The sequence below is a fragment of the Convolutriloba macropyga genome, chromosome 4 (genome assembly GCF_964194025.1).
Source record: "Convolutriloba macropyga chromosome 4, txConMacr16.3, whole genome shotgun sequence".
NCBI lineage: Eukaryota > Metazoa > Xenacoelomorpha > Acoela > Convolutidae > Convolutriloba > Convolutriloba macropyga.
This window is the reverse complement of record NC_134471.1, coordinates 42454077-42480282: the sequence shown is the minus strand read 5'-3', so window position 1 is coordinate 42480282 and position 26206 is coordinate 42454077. Positions and strand designations below refer to the sequence as shown.

Genomic DNA, 26206 nt, shown 5'->3' with positions numbered 1-26206 from the left:
AAAATTACCATATGATAAAAGCGAGAACAATTATTATTAATTCTATGATTTGCAGAATTTAGAAACTAAAAATTTTCAGAGGAAAAACAGTGTAAGACGTAATAAGAAAAAGTAATTTGCAACAACCCAATTTACATCCATTATAACCTGTGAGTTATAATGTAGTTATTGTGAGTTGTTGAAGATGGGTGAAACTGGCGTTTGAACTTTTAGGTTGTTGACATATCTGGGTGTTACAGGAAAATTATGATGAGTTTAAGTACAGTCTGGCATTTCAACTATCGGGAAAAGATTCATAGAATCAGCAGCTTTGATCCCATTACGCTCGTTGACAAAAATTTTTAATCACATAACTCTCATGGATCATCGACTTCGTACATTCAAAGTGATAAGAAATTGGTGGGACTGAAAGTTTGTCAATGAAATTTCTATGACTATGACTTTTCCAAAAGTGGAGGATCACTGAAAAATAATGTTTGCAATTTTTTTTCGGCTTATTTCTTTGAAACATATTTTTGGGTTGTGCCTGAAGCCTCTTGTTAGCATTTAAAAAAACGTCAATATTTAGAACTTTCATTTTGTGAAAAGCTATTTGACTACAGTTTTCATAGACAACAATATGAATTTGTATGAAAATTTTTTCAATTATGTTCTCAAACCGGTAAGCACTTTACTGTGTCAAGGGTGCGAGCAATTACATACAAAAAGGGAAAAAATGAAAATCTCTTAGTACACTTTTTCCGGAATTCAATTTTTTTCTAATGAGGTAAACAAAACTTTTTCTAACCGGGAGCACATATTCCATCCCCAGCTCCATCTGCCCAACCGACTAACTCCCTCAACCTCTTCAGCACCATCCGCTCCATTATCACAAACACAGGAGACACCTCATAGGTGAACCTAAACATACAATGGTACCTATGGAAAACATAGGCTTAATCAAAATAGATGATTTTAATAATCCTCAGAGGAAAAAGGTAGAGATAAACTGCCCAATAAATTGTGGGTACCATGGTGATTTGTGTCTACAAGCCTAATCGTAATAAAACTTTCTGAAATTCAACTAAACTTAGAACTGATTTTGACCATGAGTTCTCTAACCAAGTATTTTGTCAATTTAAAAAATATATTGTTTCTCTTAACTTTTTAAAAAAAAACTTATATAATCTTCCAGATTTTGAAACACTTTGAAGAAGATACAGAAATTGAAATTATTTGGGAAGTTAAAATGCAACTGGTCCATGAAGGTAAAGTACTAATTTACTAGATTAATAGGTCAGAGGCCGACAGTTTTAATGTAAAAATAAACGAGGATCTTTGCAGAAGATGTGGGTAGTTGAGTTGAACCAACATGTTAGTGTTGATGGTAGAGGTCACCCACTCCCCCGCAATAGAGGTCACATCCATGCCACAAGACAGCTGGTTGAAGAAACGAGGGTGACCTGGAACAGTCATGCAAAGGGCAACGATTTGTAAAAATCTGCGCAGAAATGTTTAACCCTGATCGATACCCTAACCATTCGGTCAAAAATTTACCTGTTCACAAATTGCACACAAAAAATTATCTAGCAATTGGAAACAAAGTATTATTATAAGGTCAACATCCTCGCATCGGCTCTTCATCTTTCTAATACAAAGTCCTGAAAGTTTTTGCGCGATTTTTAAAAATTTTTACGTATTGTTTTGTTTTAAAGAGGCAAAATGCGTAAACATTCTTCAAAGCTGACATGTGGAATATACCAATTGTTGTTGATGTAGCCAAGTGCCAGAGAAAGTTAAAATTACAATTGAACTATAAAACATAACGAGAGTCCATATTGTAAGGCACCCCATATTAGCTGCATTTATTGCCTTAAAGTTGATAGATGTAGAGCTAATTATTAACGCGCGAAATAGACTTACTTAACTCATGTGACCAAAAAGAGTCTGAAAAACACTGAAGGTAAATTTCAATTATTACGACAATATATTTAACTATAGTCCTCTCAGTCTGTGATCGAGGGAGAAATTAAATAGTAGATTTCTGTCTGCTGGAAATGTTCTCATCTTTTTCCGAGAAACATTACCTTCTATGCAAAAAAAAGTTTTGTTCACAAAATATAACCCAAAAGCAAGTTGTAACAATTCAGCCATTTTTGTGCCGTTCCTCTTTTTTAACATGCCATGTATTTAATGTGTATTTAAATTTTGTCCGTTGAAGTATGCCACTTTTAACGAACAAAGAAAAAAAAAAGAAAATCATTGTTAGTTCCTTTGAGCGTGAACTATAAAATACAGAACATAGTTTAAAGGCAATGTAGTGCTAAGAAGTATAAATGAAACAAACGTCACATATTGTGAAAGTGTAAAATTGCATTAAATTTACAATGTGTTAAAATATCGACAAACTAAGAGAGATGAACTATAATTTTGAGAAAAATTTTTTAAAATGCTAATTCTACAATTAACAACTTCGAGAAAAGAGAAAAGTTTAAAAAATGCTAATCCTTCAATTAACCTTTCTTAGAAGAATAAATGACGACCTAGAATTAAGTCAAATTAAGATTGAACTTGAAAGATTTGAGAAAAAAATTTGATCCAGAAACCGTTGGGTCTTTTTTGAAACTCATTCCAGAAATGATTTTTCATTGTAGTTTTGAGATATTGTACCTTTTTAGGGATATTCCGCCTCAAGGCGAGAGGTAAATCGTTATACCAGTCAATTGCTTTTTTTGAAAAACAGTTTTGCATTATATTTGTTTTTTGGTTTGCTCCAAATGACAGTTTGTTTGTACGGTCATTCATTTTAGCACTTAGGGTGGCTAACTTGAGTTCATCGAAAGCTGGTAGATCTGCTTTTATAAGCTTTATAAAATATATAATAACCCGATACTTCATGAGGTATTTTTGCAGGTAAGATTTTGTGTTTGATCTTGAGATCACTGGTCCTGTCAAATTTGGTTCTATTGAAACATGCCTTTATCCCCCAGTTCAGTTGTTTATTTAGAGTAAATTGTAGTGATTTTAAGACCTGAGAATAGAACAATTGGGTAATGCAGATGACTCAAAACAAAAGCGTTCAGTAAAGCAGATCTAGTTTTTTCAAGAAATATATTTTTGATTGAGTAAATGACCTTTATGCCAGCAGCCATTTCCTTAGTACATTTTTTATTTCTTCATCGAAAGAAAGATTACATTCAATATGAACTCCCAAGTATTTCCCGACTTTTTTCTCGAGAACTGTACATCCCTTAACAACTATTTCTTCGATTTTGTTCATTTTAGGGGCTCCAAAAGTAATTAATTCGGTTTTGCTTTCATTTACTTTTGAACCAATTTTCTTGAAAAAGAGAATGAGTTTAGCAATACATTTTTCAAGATATAATTTTGATTCAGAAATTGTTTGTCCACTGAAAAAATTAAAAGTATCATCAGCGTAGTGGATTATATCAGAATTCACATAAATATCATTTTTCATATTATTTTTATATATGTTGAAAAGCAGAGGACCTAGATCAAAACGTTGTGGTACTCTACGGATAAGTGCTATCCAATTTGATTCATACTTCGAGAATTTGACTTTCTGAACACTGTTGTCTAGATAAGATTTTAGAATTGTATTTGTTTGTTCACTAAAACCTAAAGGTTTAGTTTTGTGCAGTAGAATAGGATGTGATGTCGAATGAAAAGCTTTTGATAGGTCTAAAAAAGCTCCTGTAATGAGTTTTTTTATTGAGATCATATCTGATTTTTTCAGTGCAATATGAATGAGCATCTGTAGTTGACACTTTTTCGATATCCAAACTGTGTTGTTGCAAGCAGTTTATTCTTCTCTAAATATGCTAATATTTGATTTCGAAGAAGGATTTCGAAAATTTTAGCTAGAGCTCCAGTAAGCGAAGTTGGTCGATAAATTATCGGATTTTCAGGATCATCTTTTTTGAAAAGAGGCAACACGTGGGCACACTTAAGGTTGTCAGGAAAAAGCTGTTCAGTTAAGAATTGGTTAAACAAAAAACAGGGAGGTTCAACTATGTGTTCTCTTGCATCTTTTAAAGCCCAGGCTGGAATGAGTGATGAACCCAACGGTTTTTTAACATTTAAATTGTTGAGTATATCAAATATCTCCTTGGTTGTCGTATACTTGAATACAAATTTGTTCTTGTGGCGTGCCGCATTATTACAGAATTGATACCGTTCTTTTTTTTACCAAACTATTCACCTAACGCTGAAAGTTTATAGTTGAGAAGATTGGCAATATCATTTCCATCGGTCAAAACCGTTCCAAAACTGTTTTTGAGTCTTGATATTTCTGTCTGTGTTTTTTCACTGTTTTTGATTTCATTGATAAAATTCCACGTTTCTCTTGCACTTTTTAAGTTTTGAAACATCTAGCAGATGTTTTTCATTTTCCTGCTTCAAATCATTTTTGTTGTTATTATTTGATGTCTTTGCGAAGTTTTTTATTGTATTTTTTGATATCCATTGTTGATGTAGCGTTAGTTTAGGCTTGTCATGTCGAATGAAGAGGGTTTTTTGTTGAGCATGCTCTTTAATTACAGTTTCCAGAGACGAACAAATGACCTCCAAATTATCTTGTCCAACATCTAGGGAAAAAACATTTTGGCTGAAAAGCTCAAAAAAAATTTGTTAATTATTCTAGTTTCAGCGTAGCCTCGGATGTACTTAAAAATGATATCAGACGTTCAAAAAATCCACCAATTTTAGTTTTTTCATCGAAAAAGCAGCGTCTTTAATATTAGTATTTATTCCCAAAAGCAAAAGCTTTGTAAAATGAGAATGTCACTTCTGACAAAAAGAGAAAACATTTGCCTAAACGAATCTTAAATGCTGTACTCCGACCCATCTTTTCGGGAAAAAAGTGAAAGAATTAGTGTCTTGCGGGCATAGTACTCAATACGGATTCAAAATCCAGAAGAACTTTTAAAATTCGTTGAAAAATTATATAATCAATATTTACGTAATTTTGCTATCCGAAATACGTGATACCTGCTTGCACTTTAAAAATCTTGTTTTTTTAATATTTGAGTTACGGCTGTGATTTAAAAATTTGCTTTATTTGAGAGCATATAATTAAGGCTGAAAGGTCATTTTAGTTTTTTCGATGAATTGTAAAAAATTTTGTGTTCTGGTTTCTGATGAGAAAAATGTGCAGTGGACTTCAGAAAATTAGTTTTATTCGAATTTTCTCAATTCGCTAATAGTAGCTAAATTGCAGCATTTGAGCATTCTAATGAAACGGGTGATCATTCTATTTTCTTTTAATTCAAACGTTAAAGAATTTAAATTTCAAACTATTTCTCGCGCACTTCCGTTACGTGTAAAACTCACATGCTCTTTATTGCCAATATACTGTTCCCAGAACGTCAAAAAACGTTGCTGGCTTCACGCGATGTCATATATTGTGTGAATCATACAACATTTGAGGAAAAACTATATAATCTTGCATATAAGCAAATCTTTTGTATAAATTTTGTACCTTTTATATAAAAAATTTAGAGATAAAAACTTTGGCGACAATTTTCTTTGATATCCACATAAATTTTTGTTCAAAATGTTTTTATCCGCAAATAAAAATTCCTCTGTTTCTTTTCATTTTTAATTTTTTTAGTGAATTAAAGCAGATTTATTGCACGAAAACTAACCATTTCCTAAATCATTGCTGGGGAGAAGTTAGAATGACAACTGATAACAGTGATGAAGTAATTTGTGTAATTTATTTGTGTCAAATTGATTTGTAGTTTGATGAAAATCCACAGTTGTTAATATATTTAACAATTTTTTCAGATTGTCTTCAGTTTTCAATTTGTAACCTAGTAAGTGACGTTCTGGAGCTCTTCCAGCTTCGTTGATCGAATTTTTTAGTGAATAGAAAATATACAAGCAAATTTTACAATCGTTGATACTAAATCAGATACAGCGTTATTATTTTTAATGTATGTACAATCAAGTTCAATCAATTTAAAAGGCATCAATAAGTAAAATAGAAAGTTCGCAATTTTGGAAAGATGAGTTTATGCTCCTGTTTATACAGTGTTTTTTCCTTTAAAACCAATTGATTGCTCTTGTTGCTGGGAGCCATTTCAAGCGTCGTTAAGGGCTTCTGCTGGCTCTGCTGGCTTTTACTCTTTTTCTTGGTGTTCTTGGCTAACCTCGTAGTAGTTGATTAATTCGTCGTTTTTCTATGCGTGGTAAGATATCAATAAATTTTTATTCAAAGTAAAAAAGTCGTTTATGAAGATTAATTATTCAAGAAGTAATAATTATTGAGAGTGGAAAGAGTAGATAAAAAATCAGTAAACAAAAAAACATAGCAGGACAAGTCCTGACGTACAATTCAAAGAACTTTCATTGACTAAAAAAACTAGACCTAGAACGGACTATGATTGGATTGGGATTTGCGAATTTTCGTTCAAACATCGTTTTCTCACTGCACTTTAAATTTAGAGCTAAAAAATTTCACGCCGCGAAACGACTCGCCTTTTCGCTCCAGTTCCTGTTTCGGCGTGACCAAAATCACTACTCCAATTTGACTTCAAAAATCATGAAAATGTGTTAACAGATCTTAAAAAAAGACAGCGCACCAATACAATTCAAATTCTTTGAATTGTAATAGGGCTGCGCTCGCGTTGGGGATTGAATTGCTGCGCCTCAACTGATCAAAGAATTAGAGGGCTGCGCTAGCCATAAAAAGTGTAATTTTGGTTAAGAAGGCAAGCGTTAAGACGCGTTAAAATAAATTGAGCGAAAATTAGAAAAAGTGCTGTTGCATCATTTAGTAATTTGTCTTCAAAGAGAAAATTAAAACGTTTTGAAGAAAGAAGTAAAATACAGAAAGAATAATGAGAAGCAGTTAAAAGTGCTATGCTAACCTCAACCTCAAAACCACTGAACCAAACCGCGCATAGCACTGTATTATGTCGTTAGTTGTATAACCGTAACTTAATTTTGATAAAGATATCAGTGAGTGAATGTGAAAAATATGAACATTTTCTTGGTTTAAAATGTTAACGATTAAGATTGTTCAGTAGATAAAAGCTGTGCAACTTGCTGTTGTTTTCCCTGTATTTCTTACAGCTAAGCCCCGAATTTACTAGGTGAGCGACTGGCTTAGCTGTTCGGTTAGGACGTTGTTTGTTCAACTTTTGCCCCGAATTAACTAAGCAAGCGGCTGGCAATAAGTCATTGGTTGATGGCTGTTCTGGTTTTTTCTACGATATAGGAACTGGTAAAGAACATTAATAGGACAGATGGTCCAGTGTGCTTTGACAATTGTTGATAATCTATCGAATGCATAAATTGCAAGAACATTATAAACACATTTTTTCTGACCGCCAGAGAATATCATTGTTGTATTTTTAAAATGTATTTTCAATTTCTTAATTAAAATTTTGCGTTTGGGTTCTGTTTTTCAACAGAACTTGACAACAATAATGTTCATGCTATGTTGAATTGAGTATTATAGAACACATTTTGATTCTGATAAATTATATTCAAAATTTTTAACTCTTTTATGATAAAATCTGTGAGATACATTTTGCATTCTAACTTTTGAGTGAAAACTTCCATAGAGTTGTGCGGATATCATGCTCCTTTTATTATCATATCTGTACAATAACATAGCACATTTATGCAGATGAGAATGGAAAATTATGAATAAAAGTTGAGTTGAAGTTGAATTGAAAAAGAAGTGTCAATAGCTGAGTCAGCTCAATGAAGTTAATGAACGGGGATATTAAAACGGAGTATATTTTATTTTGTCCAACATTAAGTAGCCTCAACTTTGGTTTTCAAGCTATGTTGAGACTTACTTAATTATGATACAGGACCTTATGGATTAAAATTATATAATCTTCTGATGTGATTTCGTCAGAATGTTGTCACATCACTCATTAGGTGTTAATGATATGGTTGCGAGTTTAAATACCTGTCGTTATCCCTTCTACATCAAGTGAAAACATTTTTTTTAAAAACTGGAAATGACAACGAACTCGCTGATTAGAATCGACTACTATTAAGGATTATCTGTCCCATGGATCCGAGATCGTCCCAATTGTCAACCTAAACAAGCGAAGAGATTTTGATTCTCTGTCTCCAAACATACCTGACTTAACAGCGTATCTACACGTGTCTTTGACATCACTCAGCAGCTGGGCCAGGTGTTCTGGTGTCTCCGGCACATCCAGGTCCAAATTTCCCCTCAATTGGGCGGGGTGGTGGAACTCGAGAACAGGCTGGGCTCTGTCGTGAGTCTGTCCAATGAAGTCAATCAACTCGTCCACTACTGAGCGAAGGAACTCTCCAGTATTCGAATGTGGAAACTGTTCATGTGGGAGAATATCTAAAACACACAAATAAACAATTACAACAGCAATATCATGTTGCAAATGACCATACCCGAATAAAAAGAAAACACTAGCGAGATCGCTATTAGCTCTTTTTAAATAAAAAATTAAGTTAACATGATCAAGATGGCTCGTTCAAGTCTGTGCATAGCACAGTATGTTCCAACGTAACTCTCAAGGTTGCCAAAACAACCATGCATTGCCGGTAGAGAAACTGTTGAGAGTATCTGAAAGCAATTTATATGCATCGGAGAAAAATACTTGTACTGTTTGAAACAAAAAAAACGTCTTTTTTGATAACTCCTTAGCATATTCTAGAAAGATGAGTGTAGTATAAATTGAAGGACCTAAGCATAGACAAACCACAGAAACAACCATACACCACACACACATTACACACACATACACACAAAGAAAACCACACTAATGAAAACCCCAACACCAATAAACATTTAAAAACTTCTCTTTTTGGCAACTAATCATTACTCAAGGTTGGTCACGATTAAATAGGTCCTTTCGTTTTCTTCCAATTAAAAAGGTGAAAAATGGTTAAAATCATTGTATCAGTATTAATGTTTTTGGTACTAAACTATAAATGATTTTTTTTCGAAAAGTTTTGTCATTTCTAATGTGTCATGAGCAGGAGGAAAATATTATTTGTTTTTAAATATAGTTTTCCTATTTTTTAATAATTTCTGTCTGGTTTTTGCACTCTGCATCTATTTGTGTCTAACATTTATAGGAACTAACTGTCTCAGAAAATTTCTCTCTCTCTCTCTCTCTCTCTCTCTCTTACACACAAATAACACACACACACACATTGCACACACATTTTTGTCAATTTTGATGTGTCATAAGTATAAAGGGCCAATTCGTTGCTTTCTCAACATCTCGCTAAAGTGTTACCAAACCAATTGTATTTAAATTTTGTAACAATTTGATTTTGAACATATTTAAAACCGCATTTTAAAGTCTTTTTTAAGATCTTTTGCAATTTTTTCGCCGTGCTCTCTTTCTGTCTAACATGTAAGAGAGAAAAAAATTCCTCTCCAAAACCCTCCTCGTTATTCATGTGATAACTTTCACAATCAATAAACACTTTAGTTTATGTTCGTTTACATCAAGGTCCACATTCTGTCTGGATAATATCAACTCGACGAGCAATTTCGAAATACAAAGAAAAGATTAACAAGTTTATTCTAAATTTCAGTAAAAATTCGTGTTAAATTTTCCAAACTGGCAGTCAATAAACTCTCCAACTCTTAAAATTTTTGTTGCATTTTTTCAGAAGAAGTTAGATCAAACGATCTGCTCTAATATTATAAAGAATGTAATCCGAATAAAAAAGATATGAAAAGATGTCCAGCTTTACTTTTCAATAATGAATTTGGTTGATTTCACGAGACTAGATATTTCGCGTCACCTTAATTTTGAAAATACAGAAAAAGTAATCACTAATGGAGTAAGAAGAATTGTTTGCAAAAACACCTCCAGATTTTTGAAAAGAAAAATTTTCTGTTTTTTGTACAATTTCACAGTCAATTTTTTTTGGCTATTTGAGAGCTCTAAATTGCCTGAAATCTTCCATTTTTCAGAACAATCTTCGATTCAGAGAAAATTTGTTCATTACAAGACTTTTCAATCAGCACAAAGTGGAGAGAGGTTAAAAAAAACTTGAATTAAATTTTGAGAAAAAAGAACATGATAATTGTTTTTTATCGAAATTTTTGGTCAAATTGTTAAAATTGTTAATTTTTAGGCTTGAAACTGTACAAAATTACTCGTGGCAATCAAAAATCTGTTCAAAGTTTTTTTCAACAAATTTTTCCATTTGTTGTCTTAAATTTCGACGCGATCTAAGTAGGACCCTAAAAGAAATCATCTTGCTTAATAAGTCCTAATTGAACTAGTCAAGCAAAACGTCACTTGACCACATTCACCACAATTCTGAGATTTTTTTGAAGTAAGCTTGTATAGTATTCTGGCTATAATCCTTGGGTTAAATATCCCCATGCCTTAAAGTACTGAATGAGTTATTCACAGGATCAGAATTGTTGTTATCATTATTGTAATCTTGAAATCGTGGCTGTTCGTTTTCACAGGTAAAAACAGGATTTGAACGCTCCTATTTCTATGTTAACTGGTATTGTCTTGTGCTGATTGAGCAGAAACTCGTTTTAAATTTTTCTAAAACATGTTTTAATGTTTAAAGCTCTCACCGAAGAGGGCAATTTGTTCCATTTTGAACGCTTTTCAGTATCAAAAACTTGTAAACCACTTCGTTTTTGTTCTCTTTCTTACAAAAACTTGATTTGTTCTCTTGTTCTCCTGCTCTCTTGAGAATAATTACCTTAAATATATAAAATATTGTACCAAAGTTATTCCACGATCACTTTCGGAAAATTGCCGGTGACTTGCTGTGAACAAAAAACGTTTTCACCCTAGCACCGTTCCTCAAGTCGAAATTTTTTTCCAGGCAATTCCTCGACCCGGAGTGAATTCTTTGACAAGTTGTTTGAAAAAAGTGAGAAATATTGCTAAAAAAGCTGTAATTGAATGAAAACTGTTACACGACTTTGATGAGCTATACACCAATTACTTTTCGTATGTGTAAGTGGTAATTCAACGTAGTTTCTTTGACTTTTTTCGAGCATCATATTTGCAAAAATTTCCACTGCTTCACACAAATTGGATTGGTGGGGATTACAAAATTACGTCAGCAGAATTTGCGTCAACACAAATGCTTCAGAATTTTAAATTCGCAGAGAATTAAATGAATTAAAAACAACATATAATATATACAATCATATAAACAAAATGTTTGTTGAATTATAAATCTTGAAATTATTGTTTTTTAAATGGGGCTGCAGATATGTTTGATTAAACTCTTCAGTCTATTTGTTTCGACAAAAAATTTGCAGCCAAGAAATAAGGCAATGGTTTTATAACATGAGAATCTAAAATGCGCAGTTTTTTCTATAAGTACGAAGCGCATTGAATTTCATTTGATGAAGGAATGTTTTCACCACATTTGTGCTCTTAAGTTACAAATTAATACGGGGAAACTAGGAACGGGTTGGAAGAAGATGCAAAAGTGTCGTAAAAAGTAAGCTGAAGAAAAGATTAAGTGGGTCGTAAAGAGATTTGGTTTTAATTGGAACGCAGGATGTCTTTGAAGGGTAGAAAGTCTAGTATGTCATTAGAGCGGGCTTACCACTCTACACCCAAAATCATTATACTACACTAAAATGGTTTAAGTTGAATTAACTGTATTAAGATTCAGTTTAAAATGAAAAATTTGATATAAATAGTCCCAATTCTGAAATTTTGAATTGCTAATGATTGTCTTGTCTCATCAAACAAAAATCGCCTTTATTGAACATTCTTGTAAACATTCAAGTCCTTCATAGTCGAATTATTTCAGATTGGTCTCGAAAATTGATTTGAAAAATTCAAGTAATTATAGATGAAAATCATTGATTGCTTAAAGCTCAAATGAGATGGGGGTTGAGAAATTAGAAATGATAAAAATGAAGATACGAAGTAAATATTTGGACATCATCACTCATGATACATCAACGCGGAAAAACTGGTACTATTATTCTACCAGCCTAGTTTTAAACTGATGCAATCAAAATTCTCTCAAAAATGGCATTGACCAATCAGTTCATTAAATGTTTATTTTTACTTTCGACAGACTTTGAAACTAAAATATTTCAATTACAATCGGGGACTACAAAATGGAAAGTTTTATGTTCACTGAGGTGTGTCACTTTCAGAGAGAGTTATTCCATGGGCTATAACTAAATAAAAATATAAGAGACTACCAGGATCTGAGCGTCAGTTATGAATCATGAAAATTAGTTCTGAATCTTTCATCTACGATTGGTTTATATTGGTTGAATACTGGCCCTAGGGTCCGGATGTCTTCATGGGTAATTCCTACTTGTTAAACTGTACAAAAATTTACAGATTAGCTGAGAAGAGTATCTAAGCGCACTTCAAGAACAACTACCGGTATCAAATTTAGCAACAAAAACTGAAACACTAATATTGTCGAAGTGGCTAGTCTTTAAAATGTTTTTTGTTGTTGTTTGTCCCTTCTCGACAAATGCTCAAAAATTGATCAGGTTGCAGACTGCTTATCACGGCAGAGAAACTGCATACACATATATTGTAGACTATCTTTTTTGGAAATCAGGGCGATTCCATTTGGTCACCATTTTTTTTCCAAACGAAATGGTAGAAAAGTCCTCAGATATAAAACTTTTCAAATAACAAACGAAAAGTTCATCATTTTTCTTTAAAGCTATCTCTCATGTTTTTCTTTTCAAATAATGCCTTTTATTTGGAAAAAGTGCAGTTTGAAGCGTTTAGATAAAAAATTAGAGAACGGAAATCACTTTTCTGATATTGACTTGTACTTGGTTCTTTAACAGTTTCTTTATTTGGAATTCATTGAGACGGTGTAATTTTTATAACTGACGGCGGCGAGGTGCAATTCAATTGTTGAGGTGGAGAATAATGTAGTTTGAGGAGACAAAAATAGCCGTTCAGATCACAAACGGAGGAGTTCGTTGTAAAGAAAAATGAGACTTATGGAAAATTTACTAAAACATGCGCAATTTCATTGCAGTATTGTTAAACCTAAAAAATTTTTACAACATTTCACGGCTTTTCAAAACAGATACAACAAGTAAAAACGATCTCATTGATTGTTTTCAAACCCCTGAGAATAAAATTAAAGTTTACAGAAAAAAAACAGGTTAGCTTGAATTCATATTGAGACACTCACTGTGTTTTTAATTCAAATAATTGTTTTGTTAGCACTTTCTAAAGGTGAATGCGTTTAGAGACAGGAAATTGAAAATTAATCAAAATGGGGTGGCGGCCACGCAAGCCGGTAGGCAAGCAAGCCGAATTTTGAAAATGAGGTCAAGTAAGCGAGAAATTCACGAGAAATTTATGAGAAACCCACGAGAAATTCATGTACAACCATTAACAATCAAGTTTATTACAACAGCAGTTTCAAGAATTTGTGAGTTTGAGATTGAATTTGGGAAGTTGACTCTAAACTGTACAATGTTACTGAGGTACGAAACCATTTTAAACACCGTGGAGGGTTTTTACTGGTTTTTCCTGATTGCTATTACTTGTCGTTGGGTACTTCTGGCTAGCCGCGTTTGCAGTTGTTATTGGACATTGTTAGGCAAGAAGGTAAGTTTTGTCAGAGAGGGTGAAGAAAGAAAGAATAGGTAAATAAAAGAGAAAAAAAAGAAATAAAAAGAAATTGAATTAAGCTAGAACTGGAAGAAGGGCTGAGCATCAATCAGCTGTGTTTGTTTACTCGTGACAGCTGCGGCGCATTGGGGGATCGAACTCCCGCTGTGTTTTCCATATCGTGTACTGACGTGTTGCGCCATTATACACACGTTTGTGCTAGAGAATTGCTGTAAAGGTGCAATTATCGTTCATTTTTTGAGGCTGATGAATATGTCTCGAGTTTTGAAATGAAACTGATAGTCATAATTGAGATACTCCAAAATCATTGATTCTAAAGTTTGCCGGTTTTCACTTGTCTCGTATCTTACACAAATGCTTGGTTTTCACGCTTGAGGAGAATATCAAAATGTCTGCACACATTACTCCCGAGAGTCCTCCTCCAGAGGAGAAGTTTTCTCACGGTTTGATTCGGATGATTCTTCTCGAAAGCTTCGGCGATGAAGCCAGGGATCCCCTGAAGATTGCCCGAAAGAAGCTTCCTCTGCTTGAAGGTTTGTTACCAGATGGACTGTCGGAGGCTTATAGAGCTTGGAAGCGTCAAAAGCGTGTTTTAAAGCCTAGGAAACGGCGGGCGACTTCTGATTCGAAAGGATCGAAGAAACTTCCTGACCCTAGGTTTGATCCTGACTTTGATCTGAAGGATCCTTTGGGTCTCAGTTGGTGATCTCTGATTTTTAAATCAGTAAATCACAAGAATATGTTTGATTTTCAGGTAGCCTAACCAATCAGAATGTCTAATGTGCTTTTACAGTGGTTCTTTGGACATTGCCTTTTCTTTTCTATAAGGCGTAAAATTGGTTCAATTTTGTTCTTTTTTGCGCACTTGATCTAGTTTTTTGCCAGTCGTATCTGAATGCTTCTTATAAATGGTGAGTTAGATTCTTCATGTAGTTTTTGCACCCTATACCATCGAGGTTTACTTAAACAAATTCTTAGTGCTCTGTTTTGCGCTTTTTGCATAATAGAGATAACCGTTTGCGATTGGTTGAGCCAGCAAGCGTTGGCATATAGAAATAAAGGCCGAATCCATGACTTGTACAGCAGAAGTAAACTTTCCTGCTCAAAATTGAAGTTGCTTAGACACCACAGCTGGAAATTTCGCTTGTTTGCTCTGGTTACGATGTCTTTACAATGTTCATTCCAGTTTGGGTGTGGCGCAATTGTTATTAGTAGAAACTTGAGGGTTTTCGCTTCTTCAATTCGTCTTCCGTTGATGTTTAGGCTGAGACTTGTTTGTCTCTTCGAAGGATTTCTGAATAGCATGTATTTTGTTTTGGCTGGAGTTATTTTGTTTTTCAGCCTATCACACAACTTTATGAGTATGTTGAGTGAAGCTTGGAGTTTGCTTTGTATTAACTGACTGGACTTTGACCTGTAAAATAACGCAAAATTATCTGCAAACTGAGAAATTTCTGCTGGAGTTTTCTGGAATATTAGAAACATAAATCAAGAATAATATGGGCGCCACAACGCTACCCTGAGGGACTCCGGCTGTTGGTGAGAATGTCTCGCTTCTTGTATTGTTTATTTTAACGTAAACGTTTCTTTGCGACAGGAAAGAATTCATCCTTTTTATGATTTTCGTCTGTATTCTGATTTTGTTAATTTTGTCAATCAACCCTAATCTCCAGACTGCATCAAAAGCTTTTTCTACATCGAGGCAGACAACTCCCATCATTTCTGACCACTGGTATGCTTCACTTATATGCTGAGTCAAAACAAGGAGATTATCGGTTGTGCATCTATTTGCTCTGTATGCATTTTGTTGTGATCCAAAGACTTTGTTTGCTTCACAGTGGTCTAGGATGATTTTTTCAACAACAGTTTCACAGACCTTTGCAATGCAATTGGTAAGGCTGATTGGTCTGTAATTTTCTGCTTTCTTCTTGTCTTTTTGAGGTTTTGGAAGCATTGTTACTTGTGATTCTTTCCAAAGGCATGGCACGTAGGAATTATTAATTAAGCAGGAAATAATTATGCATATGAAAGCTTTAATGTTTTTTGGTAGCGCCTTCAGTAGTTGATAGCTTATTTTGTCCGACCCGGGACATGATTTAGTTGTATGTTTCAAAATGTTATTGAACCCTTCTACGCTTAAGAAAATGTCTTCAGTTTTTTCATTTGGATCGGCTTCTAATAGAAGTTTTGTCTTCTGTTCTGTGTCGAGAAAATGCCTCTGTAAATCTTCATTTTCGTATTGGTGTTCTTTCATTGTCTCACTCAGTAGGCTATTAAACATTTCACATTTTTTATTGTCAGTTAAAACAATTTTGTCTTTAAAAGTTATTTGTAAATTTGAAACGCTTGATTGATGTTTATCGCTGGTGATGGTTTTGGATTGCTTTCCAGAACCCTTTATTTCCTGCTCGTTTCGCTGCTTCAATTAGTTTTCTATTTTGTCTTCCATTCGAACGTTTGATTGCTCTTCCGATTTCTCTTTGCAAGAAATTGATTTTCCTTCTCAATTGAGAGAAAGTGTCATGCTTTGCAACTTTTAGTTGCCTCCTGATCTTTTTCTTTTGCTTGATTAGATCGATTATCTCTGAACTAATTTGATGATTGGTATTATTTACGTAGGATTGTTCGATTGATTTATGATTTAGATCGATGAGGTTATGGTTTATTTCATTTAGATTGTCTTTTTTTGGATAATTTGGTGGGTACAAGCAGGAATGTTTGTAATTGAATTTTGCATGTTTTCTGAACTTCTGGAAATTGACTTTGGCTTGTAGATCGATTTCTGTCTGAATTTTGAGCTTCAATGAAGTAAGTGTCGATGAGTTGTCGCTGCCGAAATCTTCTAGTACTTGAAAATTGTCAAAGTATTTGAAGATTGAAAGACTGCAGAAATGTAAATCAAGCATGCTTTGGCTCTGATGTTGATTGGATTGATAGGTTGGATAACCGTTTTTCAGTAGTTTGAAGTTTCCGTTATCAATTATTTCCAGCAGTTTTTTGCCGTTTTTGGTATTGTAGGTACAGTTGAGCTCTTGATAAGGAGAATTGAAATCTCCACAGATGAGCATGTTCTGGAGGTTGCTGTCAAAAATTTCACTAAAATTTAGGTTTTGATTGGGTGAATTGTAAACATTGATTATCCATAAGTTTCCAATGATTGTTGTTTCCAAGTTCACACCGATTATCTCTAATGTCTGTCCGTTACTGTTTTTTCTGGATGTAATTGATCTGACTTCTTTGACCTTTAAGACCTTCTTTGCAATGATAATTGACGCATGAAAACTGCTTGCTTTTGCTTCTGTTACAATGAAATTTTTTTCATGTGTGAAATGTTTTTGCCATTTCTTGACTTCATTTAAGCAAACAATGTCATTGTTTTCGTTCGTCAGAAACAAGAACAATTCATATATTTTGTTTTCTAAGCCACGACAGTTCCATTGTAAAATTTTAATGTTGTACATTTTCGAGCTTTTGTTAGCTGCTAGAATGAATCATATTTGTGTTAACAGGTTGCATCAGGTTTGTTTTCCTAATGTTATCGTGAATTTCTCGACCATCTATTCTTTCGTGAAACACTCTGGAGGCACAATTGCTAACGACGCTGATAATATCGCTATAGGACATTGTATTGAAACTGTTTCTGATTTTACTGAGAACTTCAGCAATTAGAACAGCAATTTTCGTATTGGTTAATGACTGAGTGTTTTGAGTATGTTTCCTTGAAATGGCACTTGAGTAATTCGTTTAATGTTTCTGTTTATTTGCTTCTGTCAAGGCGTCCTGATATGCGGGACAGCCTCTATACAATGTTGCATGTGAGCCACCACAGTTTGCACACTTAGCCTGTTCTTGTGATTCGTTGCAACTTTTAACCGTGTGCTTGCCTGCACGTCGTAGACATCTCAATTCCTCTTTGCAATCCCTTGCCAAATGATTAAACTTTTGACATTTGAAGCATTGTTTAATGTGGGGCAGTTCTTTACTTGGTTCGCAGCGGTGAAGCACCCAGCCTATTTGAACGCCATGTTTGATTGCGGCTGTTACTTGGTTTGAGCAATCAGTTATCACGCGAATGAGTTTCGCTGGTTTTCCGGTGTCCCCGCTTGTTATCCGAAGCACCTTGATAACATTTATGGCATTGTTGTTGAGAAGTTCTTCCTTCACGTTTTCTTGAATGCTATGATGAACATTTGTAATTTCAAAACTGGGTTTGGATTTGGCTTTTGGCAGAGTGTTCCTTGCGTTAACAGAAGTGTTTGGAAATACATGTTGTAGATTTGAGGCGTTTATCAAACATTCTTTTGAACTTTGGTCTTCAGGTTGGATAAAGAAGTCAAAGTTGTTTGGAAGTTCTCTGATGCAATTATTTTTGAGTTGAGGGAAACTATTTCTGATTGAGTGGGCAAAATGAACTTTTGTTGGTCTTTGATTTTTTGTTATTATAACTGGTCTGATTGTTTCAGATTTGAGTTTTGGATGATTTCGGGTTCGCTTGCGCTTGCTTCTGACTTGAACGAAATCTTGTTCATCATGTGATGTTTCGTCCGCAATGTTTCGCACTTCAGAACTGGCTCATTTCGGTCAGCGCCGTTTCGGGAGATTGAAGCAAATCGTGTCAGGTAGGCCTAAAGACTTTTGAAGATGAGGGATTAAACTGGGCGAAAGTAAAGACTTTTAAGCTTAAGACTTTTGAAGGCGAGAATAAAACTGGATGAAAAATAAAAGAAAAGTCGGGATTAAGAAGGAAAAGTCGGGATTTAAAAACTTAAGCAACTTTTAGCAAAAAATCTCTTTTTATAAAAGTCTCACTCCCAAAGGACGTTCCTGCACAATGTGGAGTACTTGCTTGTGGCCTTCCTATCACACTTTGAGGTACTGATCCGAAAGTGACAATAACGGAGTATTAATCATCATAGGCAGTATTAGGCAAAATGAGGTCAAGTAAGCCGAAAAATTTTTGGATACCCGTATTTTAAGTTGCCCCTGGCGGGCCGGTGGGCGCGCTTCGCTCGCGTCGCGGCTTGGCCGCGTTAACCGACCCTCTATTTCCGGATTACATCCCACAGCGGATGAGAGGCATGGCCATGGACAGCGGTCTGCTGAGGCCCGTACCCACTAGATGTCTAACGCATTTTTGTTTCTTTGGTGCATTGGAATACATTATGCATTATAATACTACGCGCAGTATTGATTGTAACGGCTGACAATGTTTTATTTCTGATAGATTACATAACTATTACATAACTTTCGGCTTGCTTTTCTGTCGGCTTGCTTTCCTATCGGCTTACTTTGCATTCGCCTTAAAATGGGAATAACAAATAATTAACTGCAACAAATTTCATATCGCTGTCTGGCAGCTCAATATGGCAAAAACTCGACAAAGTATTTCCTGGATATACTGCTCATAAAATTTAACTGCAAAAATTACAAAAAGAGAAGACCTGAAACCGTTGAAACAAACTGAGTGGTGTAAAGATTTCCTTTTCATAGGAGCCAGAGCACAATTTATATTTGATCCAAGCCTTGGACAGTGAAAGACTAACCGTTGTTCAATTTTTTGACTTGAGAACCAAAAAATATCCAAGCCGCTTTCTCAATTGCGAATGAAAGACACTTGGTCATGGAGTCACAACAACTTGATACACAGAAAAGCAACTGTTGGCAGCAACAGAGACTAAAAGCAAGAGAAGGCTAGGGTAATATAAAGAACAAAGATTGGCCAGGCAAACTCTCAGCGGTCTATCAACAGAGACTCGAGACTGATAATCGCATTAAGCAATTCATCGACAATCGAGGCGGTATTATTAACAATTTAGATTTGTCTAGTCGCCAAAAAACAAACAAAGGAATTCGTTATCAAAAAAGCATGTTGGTCACCGTAAACCGCGGAGAAGCCAATATGGCCAAAAAACAAAGTCAATCAACTGTACTGAGTAACGAATTGAACTCTAGTGCAAACGTCCCCATCCTTTAAGAAAAATGCCTGCCTTTCAATTGAAAATGAACAAAAATTAAAACAATTCATCTTCATCCAAGAGGATCCTTCAACCAAGTATAAATCTTGTTTTTGGGACAAAATTGTTGTCCAACTTTTGACTGAAGTAAAAAGAATTTGAAATGAAAGGAAAAGAGAGGTGGAGCTGCAGCAACTCGAGGAGCAACAAAAACCCAATAAAAAAGCCCTAGAGGTAAAGGGCTCAGACTCAGATTGTTATGGTTCTGGTCCCCTTATACAAAAGCGATCTCCGTTTCATTGGAGGGATACAAAAAGGATGCGATCTTCTGGCTCGACAGACCAGATAAACCTGAAAGCGCAAACGTCTTCGACGATTATAGAATAGATCAGGAAAGTACAGGTCCTAAGGAAAAGTTTTATAGGGAAAGATTGCACAAATCATGATCGCCAAGCAGCGAAAGTTACCGTTCAATCAACGATCAACACAAGCCAAGTAGTAGCAGTCAACTGCCACAGACAATAAAATTCTTCCACAGAAAGACTTTCATAGATATTGAGTGACCGAGCAGGTTCTTTGCACTATGCATTGCCAAAACAAACTGCACTCTCAAAATGAGCTATTTGAAAACGCTGTTAACTAGCGAAGTAAAATCAGCTATTTCAGGAATGAGTTTTCTCTAGCATTCTACAACAAAGACGGGGAACTCTTGGAACTAAAATTTATCATTCACATAGGATCGTCGGTGCTCATTTTGAAACGTGTAATGATTCACAATTCTGAAGTTCGTTAACGGTCTGAGGCAATAAAAACTTAACGGTAATTTGCAATGAACTGCAAAACGTTTTCTCAACATAGCATAGTTGCCTCCATTTCCACGAAATTTTGGCTATATGTAGACAATTGCCAGAAAAATAAACCCTATCTAACAATCACGAAAAAATTGTTCAATAAATCGACATTCCTGCATGGAGGATTTCGAGCTTTTGAGGGAGTGCGAAAGGAAAAAAAAACCGGAAAATTACAATTATAAGAAGACGCGTGTCAAAAACATCGATTTTATTTCAGTGCAATTTCCTAAGTATCACCTTATCTTCACTGATGGCACTCATAAAGTTTGTAGCTGTCCATTCCTTAGGAGCATAAGTTTAATGATGGGTACACGGCAGTGGGAAAGTTATGTCTATGTTAGAAATGTCTGGGAAAAAAACAAGCGGTCAACAATTTTAAGTTAATGCATGAATTTTATATAGATGCACTGAGAAGCACAACCAATTGCTGAACTCCGATACTCCAATAGTCGAGGTCAACACTGCAGTCAACGTAAACAGTACAGAAATCAACCAAAGTAACAGAGTTGCGAGCCTATTTATGAATGTTCCTCACTAAATGCAGCGCGGTAATAACAGGCTGAACCAATAGGCTCGATGATGCTTAAGTTTTTTATTCATTGATCAAAGGGTAATTTAATAGCCAATATAGCTTGCACACTCACGCAGAAGGATTTGATGACAGAAAAAGTTGTTCTCGATATAGGGTGACTGCATTTAAAAAAGAAAATCAACACAAAACAATTACACAGAAGTCTACAAAATTGCTGCGAAATACAAATTATGACTACAGCAAGCTGAATCAAAACTTCAATCCCTTGAGTGTTCTTTACAACAAGAGATTTAACTTGCTGGAAGTTGGCTTTGTCCTTGACCAAGGCTGAGACGCACATTGGATCACAAGAAAGCAACACGAGGCGGATTTTTGCCGTTCTTACGGCACTGGGATGTGTAGACAGTGGAACCGTGACCGGCAGGACAGGACAATATATTCGACTTTTTGCCTTCACAGAAAATATGCAGGGGCTGAGAAAATACACAAATGGTGAGAAAAAATTTGTGCCTTCTAAACCCACGAGATTAATTAGTTAAAGGAAGAACTACAAGCGCAAACGATGCTAGGAAATACAGTGAAGTGTATAAGCACATGTTCCAGCAAAATATAACGTTTTTGCAATTCTCCAACAAAACTTAAAAAGCTATACATCACCGATAAGCTACTAGCAAGACATGCGGTATTAAAAGATTGTATCAAATTTCAGATTCCCTGAAGGACCAAATCTCTGACGACCAATATCGAAACGATGTTCTTGTCAGTGCAGGTTATCGAGCACTATTGAAGTTCTTTGATTTTTCTTTGACAACCGGAAAACAGTTAAAAGTTGCGAAAATCAGTTTCACAATTTTGGGGCCATGAGTCTTCCTCTTCATGCAAGATATGTTCTCAAATGAGCGAGACTGGATTATGAGGGGAAGTATCCAATTTTAGCAAAGTATACAAATCATTCATACATGGAGAATTTTATCAAATCACTTGAAACCATATATAAAACAATCAAAATTTTATATCAATTGCAGCCTGTTCTTTTACCACATGAATTTCACTTGACGAAGTGAGTAAAAACAAGGTTGACGTAACTGATGCGATACTGGAAGACTTGAAGTCGATCAGAAATACAAAGCAAATCGAAGTTGAATGGAATAGTGAGATTTTTACAGCGCCTGAACTACAATGGCATGCTACTGATTATAGTCTTCGTGCCTCGCGAGATAACATTATTGAATGAAGAAGAGTCTGGCGACGAACTAAAGTTTGCGAAATGGAAAGAACAATTTTCAATCGTTGCTGAATCAAGCCAAACAAAAAAAATTGAAACTCATATATCCGCTGATTCTTCTGAAGGAACAATGTTTGCAATGGACTACATAAGCACTCAAAAAGAAGAGAAATCAACCAACGTAATCAGGCAACGATGATGGAAAAATACAGATCAGCACTACTGATAAGTCTTTCTTTATCACGTATGGAATTGCAAGCAGCCGTCATGTAAGTCAAATTGATAGAAGACATAGTCAAGGAGGTTGCGAAAAGATACATAGCTGCAGTTTTTCAAAAACATTGCTATAGGTGCAGCGAGCTTTAAGCATAAAGAGTTCAATAAAATTTGAAGAGAATTAGAAGTTGAAGGCAACCGTTTGGAGGATGAAAAAAAGTTGCTTGAAATATTTGTCTAAAAAAATAATCAAATAAAAGCTTTGTTGCCGAAAAAGTAGCTCGCGCCCAAGGAAGAATTGACACAATTCAAGCACAGATCATTGAAACGCGTCCAATACGGTTACACTGTAAACGTCATGCAGTAGATTTAGTTTCGATGAATGAGAGAAAGAAAAAGCAACATGAAAAAAATCAAGCACTCACGAAAATTTTTTCATCAGAGTGCATAGACATTTTGCATACAAAACACATTAGAATCATTAAAGAATATGCGTGTTACCTGCAAAAACTGTACAGCTCAAACTAAGACAGCAGTTGTGTCAGTTTTTCTTGAAGCACAACTGTTTTAACAACGCTAGCAGATATCAGTATGAAATATATTGACCATCCAATTGTGGAGATTGGATGAAGTAGCAAAGCGATGGTGAAATCAATGTACATGTGTAACTTTGAAAGCAGTTTTAATCGAAATAGAATCAAAGTTACAGATCGTTGACTATAAGCAAAAAGGCAATTTGATGCTTGAAAATGCAAATCAGTAACAAGATTATTGTACATCTTGAAGCAAAGAACGGATCGAAAAGAATCTGATTTTAAAAGGAATCAGATGAAAGTTCCAGACAGCAGCAGCACATAAATTTCAAGGAGTATGAAAGAAATTGGTTAAAAAGTTCAAGATTTCAGTTTATCCAGTGCAGGCGAATATATCAGTTATCGAAGACTTTTCAGCAACCATTTGTATTGTTGAAGAAACCTTGAACGCAAGACTACTGACTCCATTCAGTTCATTCTTTGATGACCTAGAAGCATTTACTCCCAATGGCTTCTTCCTGGGCAACAAAAAAATCTGCTCACCCTACCCGCCCTGCGCAGAGAAATTGTTGATTCGTTCGCAGTTTATTCGGAGGACTCAAGATTATATTATTCTCATTAGGAAAACAAGCATCTGCCAGTGATGCGTCATCGGCTAAAATGACGACATACAGTAAAAGAAAACTTTAAGAAGGGCAATCAGGTTTTGGGATAATCGAAGATAATAAAATGCTGGGATACAACTATCTAAGTCATGTTACGAAGACCATGAAAAACTCCGAAGGAAAAAATTCGATTAGGAGAATTTGAACAACTGATAGGGTCTATAATTGAGCAGAAGTGGGTGGAGGAACGAGTTGCTGACAAATGGAAGAGATATCTTCACGATGGAAAACAGGACTGCAGGTGTGGCACTCGAGCCTACTAATTAAGCAAAAACAATCACTGACAAACTTAACAGTGGAATAAAGTAGCATATCAGACACAATAAATGTTATTCTGAATGGAAACCCTGTCGCTGTGTTCACAATTTTGAAGCAGAATTATTTCAAAACTATTATTGCGATGTAAATATGGAGATGAATACGATGAAATTTGATGTGAAATTCAAACTGGTCCAACCACACTATCACCAGACCGGTATTACGAAGTATGTGCTACTTAGTTAATTCCAGTTTGTTTCAGATTTTTTACGATTGCTTGAGACGACTGACCTAACTGGTATAGATAATTCGACAATCGCTCTGAAAAAATAAGAAACCTCCTATGACCCCAACTTAACATTGAGAAAGGGAACGTTGCGGAAAAGTGTTCACATTTTGTCGACATAGTTATCTGCAACAATCGAAGATATCATGCAAAAGCACGCGATTAGCAGTGTAAATATGGCCTGAAATATACCAAATGTTTATGTAGCAAATACTTCCTAGCAAAAACTTAGGTGGTAAAATCAAACGTGCGTTTGTGGCTTGCAATTAATATGCGCTCATTAAGCTGGTGCTCACAAGCAGAAAGAGTTTGGAAAGTTATAACTGTGACATTTGATCTTCGTTAGAACTATATTTAATTTATCGTATCACGCACAGAATACAGAGATGAAGGAGAAATAAAATCGAGTAAGAGGACTGAAACCTGTGTTATCAGTTTTTGAACACTGCACGCGCGTACATTTTATTTCAAAATTTCTTCAAGATTCATCCCGCAAAATGTGTTTCGGTATCTTGCAGGTTTTCAATGAGTTTTGCGAAAATTCCGCCAATATTTGAATACGCCAATAGTCATAGTCAGCACCTCAATTGTGATCAACATTTTGACCTTGGTTTTGATAATAATGAATTGGGGTTATTGTAGTCGTTTTTACTGCGTGAGAGCAATTCAGGTCTTTTTGTGGGAGAAAAAGAGGATATTACTGGTTACAAATGCGTGTTTCAAACATAAAAAATTCGACTATACATTTTATTTGAGGCATATAAGGTTAATTTAAAACCACCTTTTTGCTTCGATAGCCATGGCCAGGATATTTGCCAAGGGCAGTTTTCTTTTAAAATTTGGACAACAATTTGGCCCATTTGAGAGTAACTTTGAGAGACCTCGGTTAGAAAATGTCAAAAAGTTTTGTGTTCAAGATAGAAACAATTGACATTTTCTAACCGAGTTCTCTCAAACTTACCCTCAAAGGGGCCAAATTTTATGGGCCAAATATCTGGTAAGAATTTTGTAAGTGCCTTCCCGGACCTAACGCCAAGTCAATTTTAGTACTGGGCAAGTCTAAATCCAAGTCTTATTTCATTACTGATTCAGAACCATTATCGCGCGTCTTAGCAGATAACCGTTATTTGCAAGACTCTTACAATATCTTGGCAGATAGCCTTCCCGGTTAGTCTAGGGAAGCTTGAGATCTCAATTAAAAATTTTGGTGAACTTTCAATACTGAACGTGTGAATAAATTTAAAAAAATATGAAACTATTCGTCTTTTCTTATCGATTTACATCAGCTCAATACACATTGTACTATCGTAACTCCGAAAGTAAGTGATGAATATGAAGTAGTTAGTAGTGGTAATGGGTTAGTTATTCACACTCTGTCAATTGGTGGGGAAGGGGAGGGAAGTTGAACAAAGTGGGACTTCCGGCAGTCACTGCGTGTGACTAATTAATTCCCAATCTACCCACATCCTCAACATGCCACTTCCAATTATTTTCTATTCATCTCACAGGGAGCGGGGTTTGCAACAGACGGTGATAACAAGTCGGGCTCAAAGGTCGGAATGAGGTACGCGTGGGCGAGCAAAAATGACAAAATATGAACCGCTGTTTTTGTGTAATATAATTAATTAGGCGATGACCACAAAAAATCCTAACATTCAGTAGAAGTCATATACGATTGTGCCGTCTACAGTTGCTACAAAATTTTCATATATGGTTCTTATCAAAAATCAATTCAAAAATCATATATGATTCTTAGTAATATAGAGAACAAGCGACGGCAGTTATCTAATTTCATTGTTTTGTCATTGTTTACATCAGACGTCCGATATTGAGACTGTAGTACTAAGTTATCTTACTAAGCAAACCCCTAAACTGTTTTGTTGCTTCATGCATTGATATGGCTTAAATCTTATAGATTCCTCTATCTAAATGTGATATGCAATCAACCAGTGAACAGGAAATGCTGTCCTTCAAGTTCCCATTTGTGTACAGTAAACTAAATCAACCGGTTTTCTCAGTTCTTCGCGTGTTCTCAAAATTACGTTTTATGAAGAATGTCAGTTTTTAAAAAGGAACACTCTACGTCTCCTAATATCTGTA

At 35.1% G+C, this 26206-nt stretch overlaps 1 protein-coding gene across 4 annotated transcripts in view; it reads right to left on the bottom strand.

Annotated features, from left to right (window-relative positions):
* The window catches only part of LOC142337686 (glutamate decarboxylase-like), a 123909-nt gene that overhangs the window by 59088 nt on the left and 38615 nt on the right, over positions 1-26206 (bottom strand). For all 4 annotated transcript variants that reach the window (XM_075387125.1, XM_075387126.1, XM_075387127.1 and 1 more), the window contains 3 exons: positions 8105-8341; positions 1352-1442; positions 788-900 (listed from right to left, as the gene is read on the bottom strand). In XM_075387125.1, coding sequence (XP_075243240.1) covers positions 788-900; positions 1352-1442; positions 8105-8341 — 441 coding nt within the window. The remainder of the gene's footprint in view (positions 1-787; positions 901-1351; positions 1443-8104; positions 8342-26206) is intronic.